The sequence below is a fragment of the Diachasmimorpha longicaudata genome, chromosome 11 (assembly GCF_034640455.1).
Source record: "Diachasmimorpha longicaudata isolate KC_UGA_2023 chromosome 11, iyDiaLong2, whole genome shotgun sequence".
Taxonomy (NCBI): Eukaryota; Metazoa; Arthropoda; class Insecta; order Hymenoptera; family Braconidae; genus Diachasmimorpha; species Diachasmimorpha longicaudata.
Window position 1 is genome coordinate 3,953,223 of NC_087235.1, and position 17,525 is coordinate 3,970,747.

General features: G+C 37.3%; 4 protein-coding genes across 10 annotated transcripts; 2 read left to right on the forward strand and 2 right to left on the reverse strand.

Annotated features, from left to right (window-relative positions):
- Window positions 1–41: 41 nt before the first annotated feature.
- Window positions 42–3,434, forward strand: LOC135167336 (E3 ubiquitin-protein ligase RFWD3-like). Its single transcript, XM_064130441.1, has one exon. It carries the CDS (start codon window positions 409–411, stop codon window positions 2,224–2,226), a length of 1,818 nt encoding a protein of 605 aa, XP_063986511.1. The 5' UTR covers window positions 42–408; the 3' UTR covers window positions 2,227–3,434.
- On the reverse strand, window positions 3,173–5,872 carry LOC135167373 (ubiquitin-conjugating enzyme E2-22 kDa). 2 transcript variants are annotated; one of them, XM_064130499.1, is made up of 5 exons: window positions 5,452–5,870; window positions 4,415–4,567; window positions 4,232–4,314; window positions 3,989–4,152; window positions 3,173–3,795 (listed from the first exon to the last, which is right to left on the reverse strand). In XM_064130499.1, the coding sequence occupies exons 1-5, from the start codon at window positions 5,512–5,514 to the stop codon at window positions 3,659–3,661; spliced, it is 600 nt and encodes a 199-aa protein (XP_063986569.1). In that variant the 5' UTR covers window positions 5,515–5,870; the 3' UTR covers window positions 3,173–3,658. The 2 variants fall into 2 exon arrangements, with proteins under 2 accessions (XP_063986569.1, XP_063986570.1); XM_064130500.1 differs by having other exon boundaries at window positions 3,761–3,878; window positions 5,452–5,872.
- LOC135167354 (ribose-phosphate pyrophosphokinase 1) lies at window positions 4,716–15,182 on the forward strand. Of its 5 annotated transcripts, XM_064130466.1 has the most exons (8): window positions 4,716–5,028; window positions 7,141–7,345; window positions 9,714–9,897; window positions 10,188–10,256; window positions 11,123–11,146; window positions 12,502–12,725; window positions 12,868–13,201; window positions 13,294–15,182. In XM_064130466.1, exons 1-8 carry the CDS (start codon window positions 4,971–4,973, stop codon window positions 13,384–13,386), a joined length of 1,191 nt encoding a protein of 396 aa, XP_063986536.1. In that variant the 5' UTR covers window positions 4,716–4,970; the 3' UTR covers window positions 13,387–15,182. The 5 variants fall into 5 exon arrangements, with proteins under 5 accessions (XP_063986536.1, XP_063986538.1, XP_063986539.1 ...); XM_064130468.1 differs by lacking the exon at window positions 10,188–10,256 and having other exon boundaries at window positions 4,717–5,028; XM_064130467.1 differs by lacking the exon at window positions 11,123–11,146 and having other exon boundaries at window positions 4,719–5,028.
- Window positions 14,847–17,512, reverse strand: LOC135167368 (metallophosphoesterase domain-containing protein 1). 2 transcript variants are annotated; one of them, XM_064130492.1, is made up of 5 exons: window positions 16,957–17,512; window positions 16,747–16,891; window positions 16,396–16,672; window positions 16,027–16,253; window positions 14,847–15,792 (listed from the first exon to the last, which is right to left on the reverse strand). In XM_064130492.1, the coding sequence occupies exons 1-5, from the start codon at window positions 17,077–17,079 to the stop codon at window positions 15,659–15,661; spliced, it is 906 nt and encodes a 301-aa protein (XP_063986562.1). In that variant the 5' UTR covers window positions 17,080–17,512; the 3' UTR covers window positions 14,847–15,658. The 2 variants fall into 2 exon arrangements, with proteins under 2 accessions (XP_063986562.1, XP_063986563.1); XM_064130493.1 differs by having other exon boundaries at window positions 16,747–16,914.
- Between the last annotated feature and the right edge of the window lie 13 nt (window positions 17,513–17,525).

Below are 17,525 nucleotides of genomic sequence, written 5' to 3' on the forward strand. Positions count from 1 at the left end.
CTTCATTGTCAAAAGAACAAAAAAAACTCATTTCATAACAGCTGTGCAGCTTCATGTTGTTTACCTCCGCAATCAGTGAAAGAGCAATCTAATGTGGGCTTCTTGAACCCCCAAAGTTGACTGTGAATTCACTAAAAACTGTCAAAATAATGACGCGAACCTCTCAATAACGTCAAAAAGTCAAGTGGTCTCCCCAAAAAACCGTGACCATTTTGCGAAGACCCTCGAAAAATCTAATGGACAGGGATGCAGTGAGTCCCTTTCATTATTTCTCTGACTAAATCAAAGGGGGCCCAACCCTACGAGATTATCTGCGCGGTAGAACAAAGGTCAGTAGCCAACCTCAATATTTTAGATCACAATTACCTGGAGGTGAATATTGAGACAAACGATTCAGTCGATACATTCATGAATATCGAGCTAGAACCGCCTAACGATCCTGGCCTGGGGGAGAGTCCTAGTCCCAGTGCCGAGGAGGAGGAAGATGAGGACGACGACAACATAATCTTGTCATCAGTTGATTTAGAAAATGTGGGTAACATCGAAATAATCGAGAACGTCGAAAACGTTGCGAACATAATCGAAGTGCAGGCCATAAATGACAATTCCCAAGAGGGTGCGCCCGAGATCCTGGAAGTGGCAATACCCCAAGTGGAGATACCCCAAAACGAGGACTCAACAGCGTCCTCAGCGACATCCTCATCAGCCCCCGAGTCCGAGGAGGAGAAGCCGCGAAAGAAGAGAAAATTGGAGTTGGATGAACCAAAGTCCCTGACACAAGAGTCCGATGAACCTGACGAGGGTAGATCCTGTCCCATATGTATGGAGCCCTGGACGAATTCCGGTGATCATCGTCTCTGCTCATTGGCCTGCGGTCACCTGTTCGGTCACAAGTGTGTTCTCAGATGGCTGAAGCAAGAGTGCACAGCACAAAATCGCCGGTGTCCCCATTGCAACACAAAGGCCCACACCAAGGACATCAGAATGATCTACACAACTACTCTGTCAGCTGTGGACACCATCGAGCTGGATCGTCTTAGAAACGAACTGCAGACTGTTATGACGAGAAATAAGAATATGGAGTCAGAAATATCGAAGTCTCAATTGCGATACAAAATTGCTCAGGACCGGATAAAGGAGCTCACGCAGAAAATAACAGATCTGGAGAGTGAGAGACGGCATATCAAGAGTGAGATGAGGGACAGAGATACTGGCCAAAGCAGCAGAAAATTCCATCTTGACAATACTTTTGAGATTGGCAAAGACGCCTGCTGCAGGGTCTTTGATTACAACTCTTGGTACGGCTACTTAACTGTCTCCCAGAAGTCCCCTAACACAATTTTCTCGGGATATGGAATCAAGACAATTGACACGCACAAGTACGAGCAGATGCAGTTCACTCTGCTGCACAGCCAGGCAATCAGGGACATGGCTTTTCACCAAACGCAAAAATCACTGTTGCTGTCAGTGAGCTTTGATAAGACTGCAAAGTTGATGGATATCCATAACAATCAGGTGGTGCACGGTTTTCCAGTGGAGTCGCAGGTGTGGAGTTGTTGTTGGACAGGGGATAATCCTAATATATTTGTGGTGGGAACGCAGAAGGGACTGATAACTCAGTTTGATATTCGACAGACTGCTGGGGCGTTGGATACATTGGAAAGTCCTGGGGACAGATCACCCGTTGTATCGCTGGCTACTGTGCCGCAGGGATCCTCCAATGGAGTGGCGAGAGGTGGTTTTTTGGCTACTCACTTGAACTCTTGCTATGCTTATGAAATAAGGAACAATGTTTATGTGGCCAAGCAGATGCTTCACGAGGGCCCATTCACATGTGTGCGTTATGACTCGCAGAATCATCATGCACTTATCTCATGTAGGCCCAATGCAAGGAATCCTTTCGCCAGGCACATTGTTTTTTCGCTGGAAAAGGCAACTGAGATCACCGTTATTTGTAATAATGTGCATACATTTACGGCTGGAAATGCTCAGAATATTCTGTCAAGACCTTGTCATATTAATTTAGCTGATGATACTTTTGTGGCTGCACATCAGGAGTCCAATAAGAGTGTTCCCATCTGGAGTGTTGCTACGGGAAAGGAGGTGCAGAGCCTTCCTGCTTCGACTCCTGTTATTGATTTATGCTCATTCAGACTGCAAAATTCCGTTGTTCTTGGCGCACTGTCCGCAAATAAACTCAGACTGTACAATTTCGATGAACCGTAAGGAGTAATTCTGATTTAGACTGATAGGTCTGGTTAATTATAGGATTTATAAGGGTGGAGATGTAATTTTTTTTTTGTATACATTGTCATGTGCATCCGAGAGTATGAACAATACCTTAATTGTAATATTGAGAATGAAAACTTTTATATGAGGCAGAACCTGACGGAATTTGAATAAAGTATGTTATAAATTTTGTAATGAAAGGAATGTTTTTTATTTTAGCTACTCGTTGATCTGGGGGTGAGGTACGATGTGATTATTTTTTGAGCTTCAAAGTACTTTCCACGCTTCATTTTTGGAAGTAACAACTAGCTACTGTCGGCTCGGAACTTCCAAACAAAATCATTGTTTTTTAAACTCAAGTCACATTGAATTTCCACATTTTAATTCCAATAAAATAAAGTAGAGATTTTATAATAAAATCAAAAACCAGTCTCTCCTCAATGACTTTTATTTCGCTTTAATCGTCATTCTCCTCTTTGGAAAACAGTCACCCCTGACGCTCTTGAGTTTATAGAGAATTATTTATTCAATAATCTGATGTTTATTTCAGCGGACAATTGATTAAAAATCATTTTGCAATCGACCACTGTACAATATCAGAACAAAGGTTGCAGTAATCTATAGCAAATCTCTTCTGAGATTTGATCCAAAGGCATGCATGGAATCCCCTCGATTACTCTTCATGGTCTTCAATATGCGAAGAATCATTTATCAAGTAATTTCATATCTATTTCCATCAGTTGATTCATTTGAAAATCATGCATGAATTAACTACCAGCTGATCTCAGAAAAAAAATTCAGCAGCAGGTTTGCTTCTCAATTGAAAACCTCTATAATAAATTTTATTTGAGTAATGTGAAAATATGGATGGAATCCTCTGAGAAAACATCAACTAAATGTATGTGTTAATCTCCTTACTAGCACCAAGCGAACACAAAAAATATACAAATCATTTCTTCTTTTTATATTTAAAAGTTCATAAACTGCGATAATAGTTTTTACATGTTCATATCTAGCACTAAATGAATCACGATTATTGTTTTTCCATCAAATATACACAATTTCTTCAGCAAAGTAGAGGAAGTAATGAAGTAATTTTGAAACCAAAGAATAATATCAGCGATTGGCTTTTCGTTTTTTGTTCAATTATCGTACATAAGTGATTTAACCAGGATTCATGCCTATTTTACAAGAAAAAATGATTTACTCTTGACTCCGGTTGTAATTAATAAGTCAAAAAAAAACATTTATCCAGTGACTTGAATAGTTGGTTCAATTAATCGATAATATTGTCTTTAAGCTTGAATTTCTTTCGATGGACGAGGGACGCATCTGCGTCAGTTATTAATTACTGATGATTTTTAACTTTGAATAATGGGGAAGTGGAGATGATAAGGGTGGCTTTAGGATTTTTTTCTTTTGACTATCACTAACTGAAGAGTTGTTCGGTAGCACGTTCCAAATCCCAGTTGAATGAGGATAGAGCTACTCGTGCATTGTGTTCTTCCACTCCCATGTCTGTTAGTCGTCTTATCTTATCGGTCAGCTCTGGCATCTTTGCTGGTCCTGTTGATGATTAGAATGATAATAATTGGCCAGTCAATTGATTAATTGATGCATAGTAGTGCTACGCGGGCAATTTTTTGGTGCTAGAATTTTTTTATGAGAATGAAAATCCTTTATCTGCAGCAATTGACTTAATGAAGTTAATGCAGAATATTTAATTATAACTAGTGAAACAGTTAAGAAACACTTTAACCTCCTGCATAAACAGACGTCCAATGTCTAGCTGTTTGGCGAAACATATCTGGATTTTCCTTGAATTGCCTAGCTACCACAGCATCTTGGGGATCATCTGGCTCTGCCGCTGACAATAAGGCTTGCAGTGACAGCAGGACTGTACGTAGGGTCATGGCGGCTGCCCTTTTTATTTACAAAGAATTCAGAAAATTTAGCTCAATTGACCCTGATTCGATTTTATTATTTCATCTATTCTATTTACCATTGATCTTTCAGGATATCTAGGCAAATGGCTCCTGTCACCGAGGATATATTGGGGTGCCATATCTTCGTGATAAAACGTACCTTGAGAATGAAAATTACATATATTAAATTCAAGTCTATTCCTTCTGTTTTCGATTTTTTTTACCAAAATAGACGAAGGTATCCTAAAATGCATAACTACCTTGGGAGGATTGAATGGATAAGTTTCTGGCACTTTGATCTCTAACACGAAATTTCCCCCCTCATAAGGTGTATCAGGTGGTCCAGCAATTTCTCCCTTGAGCTCCGTAAAACTGTCATTAACAAGTTCGACTCTTATCGCACATTTGGCTACCTGAAACAGAGAAAATAAAAATCTTTACAAAAGTAGCGAGTCTCCGCCAAATGAAGTCCACTGCGTCACATCTTCTCCGTCACATTCCCCCCCTCCCCCCTACCAAAATAAACCAAAACAAACGTTCCGTTCGATAAAATCACGAGCAAAATTCTCTCGAATAACAAAAAAATCGAAATTCGAGAAAAGCAAAATCAACATAACCCCTGACACAGGGGGGAGGACCAAGAAATTGATAACAAAATGGTGAAACATTCCCAGACGAGATAATCCAATTTATTAATATGGTCACTAGTGTCTTGTATCCTCTGTTGTTTTGAGGCTAGTCTCACTTCAGTTGAAAAAAAAACGTGCGATGAACATTTCGCTCTACCAGTAAATTTCAATTGGAAATAATTCAACAATGGAACAAGAGGGATCACCGAGTACCTCTGGCACCGACAATGATGGCACATCAAAAGGTAAAATTCATCAGAGTGAAAATACACGTGTCATGCGCCAGAAAATGGCAAAATCACTTGGCAATTTTGCCAGAAATAAAATTCGCCGGAGTGATGCCTAGCACAATCGTATTTTCAGTCACCATGTCGTCATTTTTATGGGTTTTCGTATGGTTCTGACTGCCTAATTTACACCCGAGTCATGTTGGATTGCTCCACGATCACGAGAGTAACGACAAATGAAGACAAAACGGGGTCAAAGTCTAAGAAATTTCTGGAGTAATCGAACTATTTCCCAACTGTCGATTTAATGTTGCATCATTGAATTCCGATATAACCGTGATTTTATCAATGTCAGGATCATTTGGGGGTTGTGTTCGGGATATTTTAAACTGTCAGGATCAACCGGAGATTAACTGGACGTTTAATCATCTGTCGACTCACCTCTTCGCTCTTTATAACCTCTTTGAACTCCCTTTTTATTCTCTGTGCAGCAATATTGGCCATTTTTTACCACAAACGCCTTTATCATTAATTAAATACAATCTTTTTGGTTAATTTAATGTCAACAGACTGCCATTATCCTAACTCAAACCCTCGGAGCAACGTTAATGTTATAATATAAACGATCAACCGTTCGCCTTCACTCAACTGATTTAACAGTCTGTCCTGTTGAAATTTCACTGATTTATTTTTACGGTGATAATTAATGTTATGAATTTTCCAATTTTTTGTGGACAAAATTTCGAGGGTTCCCCCTCTTTCTGTATTACTATATTAATGTAATTTTGTACGAAAATTCACCATCCGAGTACGTTAACCACCCCGTTTACTCGCGTCGTCGGCTGTGGAAAAAACCGCGCGAGCGCAACAAATCTGCGAATTTACCATCCGAGCAATCGGCGCCAAATTTGACGCAACAGATCTGCAATTCGTTGATTACTTTCCTTCGCGGATTGCTGCTATAATTCATCAATTTATGTTTCTTCACCCACCTACATATGCATCGATATCCAATGATTTATCTCCTCATTCGATTACAATAATTATTCAACTATTCTTTTCGATAATAGTAATAGTAATAAATTATTTGCGAACTCCCAGTCGTTCAGGCGTAATAACCATGCCCTTAAATTTTCAAATTCTTAAATCGTTAATCAGAAATCATAAAAACGTTCACATAAATCAAGGGAGTCTTAAAGATCAAATTTCAACATTTGTTATTCAAATATTTGCTGCTCAAGCCCGCGAAAACAATTTGTATAATCATATTAAGCGGTTAGTGACGCGTGAAGGGGGTTTTCGCAATCGGCGACTGGATATCTCCCCTTAGAATTCAAATAAAAAAAAATTATTTCCTCAAGCACGAACCATGAGGACATATTTGAGGGCATCGAAAATATGATAATCCATTGACCATCGCTCAGTACTAAGCAAACAATTTCCTTGTTTTGCATATGTATTAATTCTCCTGACTATTTATTTGTTTATTCCGCTACCGCAGCGCCTCCCACACGCCGGTAAATCCGCGCCCAGCAAAAATTATCATTCAACTCTTTTATTTATCTCATTCAGAAGAGAGTAAAAAAATAACCCACGTGCTCGCAGTGTCCCGCAGGTAAAAATCCATTTCCCCAAATTCGCCAAACCGGAATTTATTGAAAAATCGACATAAACAATTACACTCATCCAGCCCCACCTTGAAAATATCCCATCTAAACATTTATTTCCAAAATCCTCAAAAAAAAAACCAATTTGTATAATCAGATTAGCCGGCTAGTGACGCATGAGGGGGTTTTCGCAATCGGCGACCAAAGATTTCCCCTCGAAATTCAAGCGAAAAAAAAATATTTAAAAACAAGTGACGAAAGATCAGAGTCTCGACTAAAAGATCGAAAAACATTGCTAAATGGAATAAATAATCATCTCAACGGGGGAGTAAGAAAATTATAAAAATTAATAATCGCAAATTTATCGATAAGAAAACGTGCTCGTGAGTGGGCGGAGTTTGTCGCACTGAACAACGTCACTTCCGATTGGCCGTAAACGCTTTCTCATTGGTGGATTGTGATATTCCCTACCCGTTAGAGGAACTTCTTCCACCACGATACATAATTTTTTCTTCCTATACAGTGATGCCCGTGTCCCAGCCAGTACGTGCCAAGAGTTTGTTACGAGCAAACTTGGAGATATCACGCGGAGTATTACAGAGCAGAATGCCGAATATCAAGGTCTTTAGTGGTACATCACACCCGGATCTGGCCCAGAGGATAGTGGACAGACTCGGCATTGACACCGGAAAAGTTGTCACTAAGAAATTCAGTAACCTAGAGACATGGTAATTATGTTTCCTACGTGTGTCGTTGTTTTTTTTTTCTTCATTTATCCCCCTCGGTTTCATGGTGGTGAACGCCATGGGGGGATATTCCCGCGTGCCTCGGTGCTCCATGCTGCCTCTGCTCAGCTACGATGCCTAGAACCACGTGTCTACAAAGAGGAGAAAAAATATATATAAACGGCTTCGTCTGGTATTCGAGGACGAGGAGAAGAGGGAAATGAGATTCTATGGGGCAGACATTTTTTTTCACCCAATGCCCTACGGTTTTCGAGGGATTTTTATCGATTTTTTCGGACCTTCGGGAAGAATAATAACAACAGTCATGTCAATTTGTGACGTAGTTTCATTATTTCTAGGATGAGCGATTGTTGGGAACTAGAGTTGGCAGTTTTGAGTGGTTTATTTGGGGATTTGAATTTTATTTTATTTCTGGAACAATCAAAGCAGCTGTAGACACTTTAATTAATATTAATTGGTTGCGTCTTTAGAGTATGACCATTTTTTTATGTCATTGAGTATTATTTTTTTTATTCATCTTCATTGGTAGTCACTTTTTCTGGATCCTAAGAGCAATTTATGTAATGTTCAATAACTACTGGGTTTATTTTTTGACGTAATTTCCTGCTTCATGTTTACAAATCAATGCAATTTGGAAGAGAAACGTGAGGAATGTATAGATAATTTTTGTTTAACAGATGCGAGAAAAACAGAGATATTTCATGGGGCCGACATTTTTTTATCTTGATACCCTACGGTTTTCGAGGAATTTTTGTCGATTTATTTTTTACCTGGTAGGGAATAATAACAATGCTGTCACTTAGTGACGTAGCTTCATTATTTCCGGGTTGAGGCATTTTTGGAACCATGAGGGAAGTTGGCTATTATTAATGTACGTCCATTACAATTTTTTTTAATGAATAATCTTTATATTAATTAATATTGGCGTACAGTAGAATTTCAATTCTCGAAGTTGAATTGGCGTTTTTCAAATTTTCGAAATTTTGAAGTGGTTTTTATTGATATCCACAGATATTACTTCGTTATAATGTTTTAAAAAAATCATTAAGTTTTATCTATTCGTGACGTAATTTATTGAGCACAATAGTTGATTACCTTTTTTTGAGTTTATTTACATAGGAATTTATTCATTTTTCCACATCCTTAGAGCGCTCGTATAATTGAGATAAAAACTGGCCTCTGATCCGGGGATTTTTCGTCGTTATTTCTGGGCTCACATTTATAAATTCACGTGGTCTATTGAGTAATCATTTCAAATCTATAAATTGATAGCATTGTATAATACATGATGAATGTGTTTGTTCGATAATTAGAGGGGGAGGGGGACTCTGAGATAGTTGGAACGTAAAATAAATGTGACCTTGTGGAATTTATTGCTCCACATTAGGCTCTGATGATTAATTTTCTCAGTAATAATTTTTCTTGTGTGAGTTGATGACGTTGAGTCTTAGGAACAATCATTTACGCGGGAGATTGCCGACTAGTAATTCCTCAGCTGGCAGAAACGGGAAATTTCCAGCGTCGCGGAGATATTAATCACGTTTCAGTTTGGTCCAGTTGCCGGTAGAGATAATGATAAAACGGGTTTATTAAGACGAGAAGTTGAAAACTTCTGCGGCCATGAAATCAATATATTCGGTGCTTCATTTTTGTTATTTTTTAGGGTGAATTTCCACTCGACATTGACACCTGCTGTAAAAATCATTGAATTTTAATTCTCCATTTCCATTCACACCGACTCTTTCCTTTAATGTTCCCGGTAAATCAATGGAGAATTAGTTTTACATACCCTGGTAAAGAAAAAATTCTCACTCAAAAAAAATTAATGAAACGTATCATAAAAGACTTTGTTGCGCTAAAAGTGCGCTGAAAATGACAATTTTTATTGCAGAAGTAGGTGAAAAAAATTCACTTCACTTTGCGCTCTTTAAGTGTTTGTTTTATGTGAAACGAGAGATAGTAGTTTGTTCCTTCCGTTACTCAACAATCGCAGGAAAAAAAATGAATAAAGCAGAGTAATTATTTGTATTTCAGACTTTTAAATTGGAGCGAAACAATTATTCTTTGATAATTTCCAACGAACTATTTGTTGCCCGGAACAAGGCTCGTTTGAAGCCTATTTTCCTCTCGAGGACAATTAGAATTACCAGTATATTCTCCGCTAACAAATTAAATTATTTCTCGCGATCTTGTCAAATACGGAAATAGGAGGAAATTAGAATTTTTCGCTTCACTAAATCCTCAAGATAAATTAACGATACAAATAATATTTCTCCGCTTCCCAATGACTCAGTTAATCCTTTATTCATGGTTTACATCTGAATGAATTATCGGAATTAATTACTTCTAGTGTCGAGATAGGCGAGTCAGTGAGGGGAGAAGACGTCTACATTGTACAGAGTGGAAGTGGAGAGGTGAATGACAATCTGATGGAGCTACTGATCATGATAAACGCATGTAAAATAGCATCAGCATCGCGTGTCACAGCCGTCATCCCCTGCTTCCCCTACGCCCGACAGGACAAGAAGGACAAGGTAGGACCGTCCAAGGTGCATTCCTTTTGATTTTATTTTTATTAATTTCGAATATACGTACAATTTAATAGCACAAAAACTGCTGATGTTTCTAAATTTTTAATCTCTCATCCAAAAGCGAAGAGTACAATCCGCTTTGGTGATTGGTTTCGAGGTTCTGCAGGATCTGGCAACATTAATTCAGTAGCTAACTATGGATAATATCTAGGGGAATGGAGAAAGGATGTTTATGACTTGATAATTCTATGTTTTGCCTCTTCTTGTTTTTTTTTGTGTACTGTAATTCACAGGGAGGTGATGGTACTGAGAAGAATGGCGCGAAAACAGTTGTGATGAAGTCGAACGAGTGGAAATTCAGGGTATTAATATTATTTTCTTCTTTCTGTAGCTTAATGCATCCAGAGGGGGAAACTATCAACATTTGTACTAAATTGGAATAATTATTTATCACCTCGGGGAATACGAGAATGTCACATCTTCCACTACATGTTTTTTTTTTCCACACCATTCAGAGGTGCTTATTCTCAATCGGCTTTGCTACACTTCAACAATCGTCAAGTGTTCAATACTTCATCAATATTTTTTTTTCTCTATATTGTAAACAACGAAATGCATGCTCTGGTATTTTTTATTACAGATTCTGTCAGGTCAATTGTAGAAATCGCTTAGATCATCGTAACACGCTTATGATTCTGTCGTCAGTTCATATTTTCATTCTGTCACATGTGAGACAAAATCATGCTATGGATATTAACAGGTTTTTCAGAATTTTGTCAATAGGAAGTGAGTGAGGAAAATTTTTATTGATGAGTTTTGTTTCACAGCTCAATTCGCTCGTGAATCTCTGGCTTTTACATCCCACGAGAGTGATAGGAGTATTGATTTATTGAGGAAATCCATTATTTTCCACTGCGATAATCTGTTAACGAGGAGAGACCCCCCTGGAACTATTTCAAAAGCACTGTTTTAAGGCGATGGGTTATCGTCACAGTGATAAACTGTTGCAAAACACGAGTGAAAATATGTACGGACCCCATTGCAAATATCGGGGGATTTTTTTTTATTATTAATCTAAACACGTTTCCAAGCGATTACTGGGAGTCGATTGTTATTATCACTCGTTTTATTATTTGTGGAGAAATAATTTAGATCTTTCTTCTGAGTTTATTTGCTTTTTTGATGAATTGTTGAGGGGATATGTCTCTGAATAGTTGCGTATTTTCAGGACTTTGTGCCCGACCTGTCGACAGTGAGTATCATCCGAAATTAAATTGAAAGAAAGCAAAAGTAAAGAGAAATAAATAAACCGATCGTATAAACGTGAATTGAGAGCAGATTTTAGAGGTTTCAGAGTGAAGTTTTCTTTGTAATTTTTACTATAACTCGTTTAATTATCGTTACTTTTCAATTAATTACGTACAGCAGTTGATTATCCGTAGGACTAACAATACGAGACCTTTTGATTATTACTTTTTTCATTAATTTTAATTTGGCTGCAAGGCACAGGGTTTCCCCGCAATCCCAATGAATGAATGATTTTTTTTAACTTTTTTTTTTACTTTTTCAGTTGAGAAACAGAATCAACTTTATTGACATCCATTGAATGAGAGGGCAAAATATTAATACGATAGCGAAATTATGTTGCGTTATCAGTAATGATTACCAGTTTTCATTAAATTTTTTTATGATTGTCCTGGGGTCCATGAAGTACATTTGCTCTCTGGGTACTAACTAAACTCTATCGCTTATTTACACGATTAATCGACTATGTTATTTATACTACTAATTTACATTTAAAGTTTCTTTATTGAATTAGACAATTTGAAATGTGATTGCTTTATGCCTGATTATTTTACCATGGATGCGAACTATTGACTTGTTCTATCCACATTTTACGAGTTTATTAATCCAGTGAGAGATATTAACAACCACCAGCTTTTTGTAAAATTACAGCATATTTTCGTTAGACTGCCATTGAATGACGAAGTGGTTCATTCAGTTCGATGTGCCTAAAAGTATCGAGAGACATATTTATCATTGAGAGTTACTATTCCATAGTTCATCATCTATCCGAGCTAGTGAGTTATTCAAACTAGAATAGTTTTAAATCAATTTTGATAGTCTCATCTATTTTTCAATTTTTGTGGATACTTTTATGTGCATTGTGCTAATTTTTTTCGTTGATTAATAAAAACTTAGTGAAGTTGCTTTACTTACAGTACCCGTCGAGTCTAACTGGGGTGCATTTGCAACACGTCTTTATCCTTCGTCTATCTTATTATTTTTTTTACATATTTTATTTTTCTAAGTTGAATTTGTGACAGGATAATAGATATTTGATGATTATTTTTGGCCATTGTATTCATATTTTGTCCTCTACCACGAGAGGCACTTGGTCCATGCCCAGAGGCCAGAATTTTATAGAATAATGGTTTTTGGGTAGAAATTGAAGTATTCAGGGGGGAGAGAAAATAGGAAAGGATTAACAGGTGTTTTTGAAGTTGCAGGGGGATTACCAGTTGCAAATGGACTTGAGGAGACTCATGCGATTGAACAGGATGGTTTATTTTTAGGTGATAACAATACATATCTTCTTTATTACAGAGTCGTGCACCAATATCAGCGAAACTTGTTGCCAATATGCTATCAGTGGCAGGAGCTGATCACATTATCACGATGGATCTCCATGCCAGTCAAATTCAGGGCTTCTTTGATATTCCTGTTGATAATTTGTTTGCTGAGCCAGCTGTTCTCAAGTGGATCAAAGAGAATATTGCTGAGTGGCGAAACAGTATCATCGTGTCACCTGACGCTGGCGGCGCCAAGAGGTATTTTTTTTCCTTCCCAATGTGTTGACGTCGAGATTTCGACTACTTGGAAAGAGATTGAGTGATGACAAAGTTTATTCTTTAAAAATAATCTACGATTAGGCTGACGGTGTTTTTTAATATTTTTCCCGAATATTTTCAGAGTAACTTCGATCGCTGATCGTCTCAACGTCGAATTCGCCCTCATCCACAAAGAGAGGAAGAAGGCCAATGAGGTAGCCAGCATGGTGCTCGTTGGAGACGTCAAGGACAGAGTGGCAATTCTCGTGGATGATATGGCAGACACGTGTGGGACGATTTGTCATGCTGCTGAGAAATTACTCGAGGCAGGTGCTACTAAAGTCTATGCTATTCTCACTCACGGTATCTTCAGTGGTCCAGCCATCAGTAGGATCAACAATGCATGCTTTGAGGCTGTAGTTGTCACCAACACCATTCCCCAGGACGGACACATGAAGGACTGTCCCAAGATTCAGGTAAATAAATTGGAAAATAGGAGATTAACTATAAAAAATTAATTATAAATTAGAAATAAATTTCAATGTTTGTCTTTTCTCATTATTTCCAGTGTATCGACGTCTCGATGATGTTCGCTGAGGCAGTGAGAAGAACCCACAATGGCGAATCCGTATCGTACCTGTTTTCAAACGTACCCTATTGAGTTAATTGAGATCGTATGATCAACAACGTTATGTAAGGAAACTCAAATTGTAACCGTACGTTTAGCAGTTTTATTGTTATTCGCATTTTAGGATAAGACTAAGAAAATTGTCCGCGTGAGCATGACATAAAAATTTAATAAAACAACAGTAATGATGCGTAAAATCAACAAGAAAAAGGGAAAGCAAATTCCACTGATGGATTGAAATCGCGTCACGAGCTTTGAAAAATTCCCACAGGCCATAATCCATTTTTGTTCTTGTTTCAACAGACATTACGTCAATACAGCGATTTGTTCCGATATTCAAGTCGTTAAATACATATTTTTTTTTAACAATTGGCTGTAGGGCTGAAGAATCAGGTTGAAGCACCAGTACATAAAATCTATGGAAATTCACGTAATTTTGGGTGAATGGTGAGCAGAAATTTAAATGTCAAAAGAAATGAAATGAATATAATGCAATAATGTCTGCAATAAGCTTCGTCCAGTGTCTGCGAATTGTAATGGTCTGTTGAAAAATTAAAATAAAACTCATGTGATCAAAACTTGGGAGACTCTCTCCCAAAAGTGAATATATTCATATTTTAGGTTCGATTTCAATGGTAAACCGATTGATTTACAATCATTTGTACAGTTGACATATTTTTTCATGTATTTTCACATTTTATTGAGCATGTCAACTATAAAATAAATAGGGAGAACATTTTTTTATATGACAGAAACAATTATCTTTGCTTTGATATTAACGGAATGCCAATTGTAATATTAGAATTGATAATGGACTTTACTAGAATCAATCATTGCCATAATTTTGGGTTATTCGAATGCATCAAATCATCGAAAACTCAGCAATGATAGAACGACAGTGTTCATCAAATTCTCCTGAGGTCTACAAATTAAGATAATGATTTGAAAAATAAAAAAATGAACTATGTGATCATGATTTGGGAAACAGTATCCCAAAAGCGAATAGATTCGTCTTTTAAGATTGATTTCATTGATAAGCAGATTTATTTACAATCACTTGTATAGTTAACATATCTTTTCATGTATTTTCACATCCTATTCGGAATGTTAACGATAAAATTAATAGAGAGAACATTTTTTTATATGACAAGCGAAAAATTATTCTGGATTTGATATTAACTGAATGCAAATCATAATATTAGGAATAATGATGGGGAAACATATGGCTTAGGGATATCCTCGGGATATTCTCAAATGAAGAGCAGGTCTCAGGCAATTGGGTTGATAAGACGACCAAGAAGGCATAATAGTTTCCCTATTAATTTATTACACGGTATAAAGTACAAAAAGCGAATATGCGTTGAAGAGTCTGAGATTACAGTTGGTCGCAATATAATCTGGAAATAAAACTGAGAGAAAATTCATTTTGCTTTATTGTTTTTTTTTTTCAATTGAAAGCCGGCAGAGAGGGAGAGAGTGAGAGTATTCCAAACTTATCAACAGAAGCCCAATTGATTGATTTGACAAAATCTGCAAAGGCCGTGATGAAATTGTCGAAAACTCGAGTGGTATATTCAGCGGCAGGTACAAAAGATTAAGACGAATATTCTCACGCTATCTCACACTACATCTATTTTTAATTATCATTGAGTAAACAATTTGCTTTCTGCCACTCGCTGGTATAATCTCATTGTCAATCTTTTCTTAAGTGAAAAATACGACATTCTTGCCACTTAGAGACTAGATAATTTTCCTGTGCACGTGTCAGCACTTCTTTGAAGCTGTTGAGTTATTTTGAAATTGGAAAATAAATAAAAGGGTGCACTTGACATTTGTTCACACTCATTTACCATTCTATGACATTGGTTTGCAACTTAAGGGACTGAGTAGGTCTGGTTATCTATTGTTCCTAGATAATCCCTTTTTCTGTGTCTATAGAAATAGTTCAGCTATTTCCATTCTCCGGAAAACCGTAGCAAATTTTCACTCTAAGAAAAAAATCGTTTATAAATGATACAAAATCCAAAATTCATATAAGAAAAATATAATTCTCGTCGAAAAGCCCCTTATGATTAATTCACAAGCCAAAAATGTTAAAAAGCATCTTTAAAAGATAAAATACAATTTCAGTGATCAAATTTTGTCATTCACTTCATTAGACAAATTTATAAAAGGATAAAAAATTTCAATCTTTTTCCTCAAAGTTCGAATAATCTTCTTCATTTTACGTTCCAAAATACCCTGTGCACATTCAGCCGGTGAATGAATAACTCGGGAAAGTAATTAAATCGTTGACAGTAGCTCTTCAATTTAATCGTTTATCAAAACCATCTGGCAACGTAATATCGAAGACGATCGGTGGATTGCTGGGCAAGTAATTGAGATCGCAGGTCGATGCATTGATATAAATTATTTTTCCATCAGAAGATATACCATAACCTGTGAAGAATATTATAAGATAGGAATCAAACGAATTTCGTGGCAAGGTGTCGGAATAATTTCATGTAGCAAAAAAAATGTTATATTGAAAAATTGAATTTGAAAGAGATCTTTTGTGGAGATTTTCTTTATGATTTAAATCAATTCTTGCAAAATATATAAACAATGTTTAGTGGTTCACAGCCTAGTTTAACGTCTTTTGACTTTATTTCCATTAAATATTCGAATTCATACCCTCATGGATGTGCCCAAAGACGTGGTATTTAGGTTTAATCCGTTGTTGGACTGTTGTTAACAATTCCACACAGCCAGCCCGAACTCCACTGCAGCAGAGATCCCCGTGACCAATTGGTGGTGTATGAGTGACTAGAATATCAGTATCCGAGGGTATCAACTCCCATTTTGAAAGACAGGCCTCTCCCCGTGGGACATTGAAGGCCCATTTGCAAAATTCCGGTTGCCTGAATATTATATAAAAAAATAGGGCTATTTTACTAGAACATTAACAGCATTTCAAAAGAAGTCTCCACCGAAAAATCCTAAATACTTCGATAAATGTTTCCATTGCCACAATAATCATTAGGGGACGTTTCAAAAACTCACCAAGGGCTTCCATAAATTTTAATTCCATACAGGGTTATCCCCGAGTCCTCTAAGTAAGTGCAATTCGTCAAGTAGTCCTTGACGTTAGTAGTACGAATGGCTTCAGCTAAAGTGTCCTTGGACATTCCTAATGTTGGGATATTGTCCAGAATACTGGTCCCCATGTGCTTCTGTCTGTCACCACTGCTGTGAGTGGTGAAGGGATGAGTGAACGTCGGATCGAAGGACAGTTCATGGTTTCCAGCTATTACTATTTTATGTTTGTGGGGTAAATTACCTGGTGCACAAGAAAACCCACTGAATCAATTGTCCTCTGTTTTATGAGGCACATTAATGGGATTCATTACTCACCTATCCAATTGTTAAATTCTACGACTTCCTGGAGACTTCCACACTTGGTGAAGTCTCCAGCATGTATAAAAATATCACCAGGTGGTATATCAAACTTGATATACGGAGTTAATGAGTGAGTGTCACTCATACACACTACACGGAGCTGCAACAGCAGTAAAATAGTATCTTTTAAAAATAATTTCATTGCCAATTTTTGACTATTCTCACTTTATTCTCCGGTGCCTCGGTGGTCGGTGTCTTTGCATTGATCTTGATGACCTTCTGGTGCTGGGACAGGTCTTGCCAAGCAGCAGTAGGATTACTCGTCAAAGGATGAATGTCTATTTCCATTTGTGATCAAATGGACATCACTGCAGCTGATGTTTATATGTAAACAATAATTCTGAGAACACCTGCTCCAATTTGACACTTCAAGTGTCGTTCCTAACCTCACTCTTGACTCGAAAACGTCTTTTTCATTAGAAGAATCCGTCTCTTGAACAATTGCGAGAATCAGGAAATCGTATTTTACGCCCAATCATAAAGACGTCTCAAAGTTTTTCCTTATCAAGTCTCCGGAGGCAAATAATCTGCGAAAATGCATTTACGTACTCGACCGGTAATCGTTCGAGACCGCCATTGTTTGTCACTAAGCAGCTTGCGCTTGTGCATTGAACGAATTTTAAACATTGGGGTAAAATAAATGAGAAACCCAGGGAATATTCGAAGCTTCGTACAAATGAGTACTAACCGAGTACAAACGATAGAATTACATTATTTTGATGAAAGGAATCGCC

Excerpts from the sequence above, each read along its gene's own strand:
- LOC135167336 (XM_064130441.1), top strand. The coding sequence starts at position 409 with ATGAATATCGAGCTAGAACCGCCTAACGATCCTGGCCTGGGGGAGAGT.
- LOC135167373 (XM_064130499.1), bottom strand. The coding sequence starts at position 5,514 with ATGGCCAATATTGCTGCACAGAGAATAAAAAGGGAGTTCAAAGAGGTT. Across the intron at positions 4,315-4,414 it reads ATCCATTCAATCCTCCCAAG|GTACGTTTTATCACGAAGAT; the intron begins GTAGTTATGCAT and ends TTCATTCTCAAG. Across the intron at positions 3,796-3,988 it reads GACGTCTGTTTATGCAGGAG|GACCAGCAAAGATGCCAGAG; the intron begins GTTAAAGTGTTT and ends AATCATCAACAG.
- LOC135167354 (XM_064130466.1), top strand. The coding sequence starts at position 4,971 with ATGGAACAAGAGGGATCACCGAGTACCTCTGGCACCGACAATGATGGC. Across the intron at positions 7,346-9,713 it reads TTCAGTAACCTAGAGACATG|TGTCGAGATAGGCGAGTCAG; the intron begins GTAATTATGTTT and ends AATTACTTCTAG. Across the intron at positions 12,726-12,867 it reads GACGCTGGCGGCGCCAAGAG|AGTAACTTCGATCGCTGATC; the intron begins GTATTTTTTTTC and ends GAATATTTTCAG.
- LOC135167368 (XM_064130492.1), bottom strand. The coding sequence starts at position 17,079 with ATGGAAATAGACATTCATCCTTTGACGAGTAATCCTACTGCTGCTTGG. Across the intron at positions 16,892-16,956 it reads CCGAGGCACCGGAGAATAAA|CTCCGTGTAGTGTGTATGAG; the intron begins GTGAGAATAGTC and ends CTGCTGTTGCAG. Across the intron at positions 16,254-16,395 it reads AAAATTTATGGAAGCCCTTG|GCAACCGGAATTTTGCAAAT; the intron begins GTGAGTTTTTGA and ends TATAATATTCAG.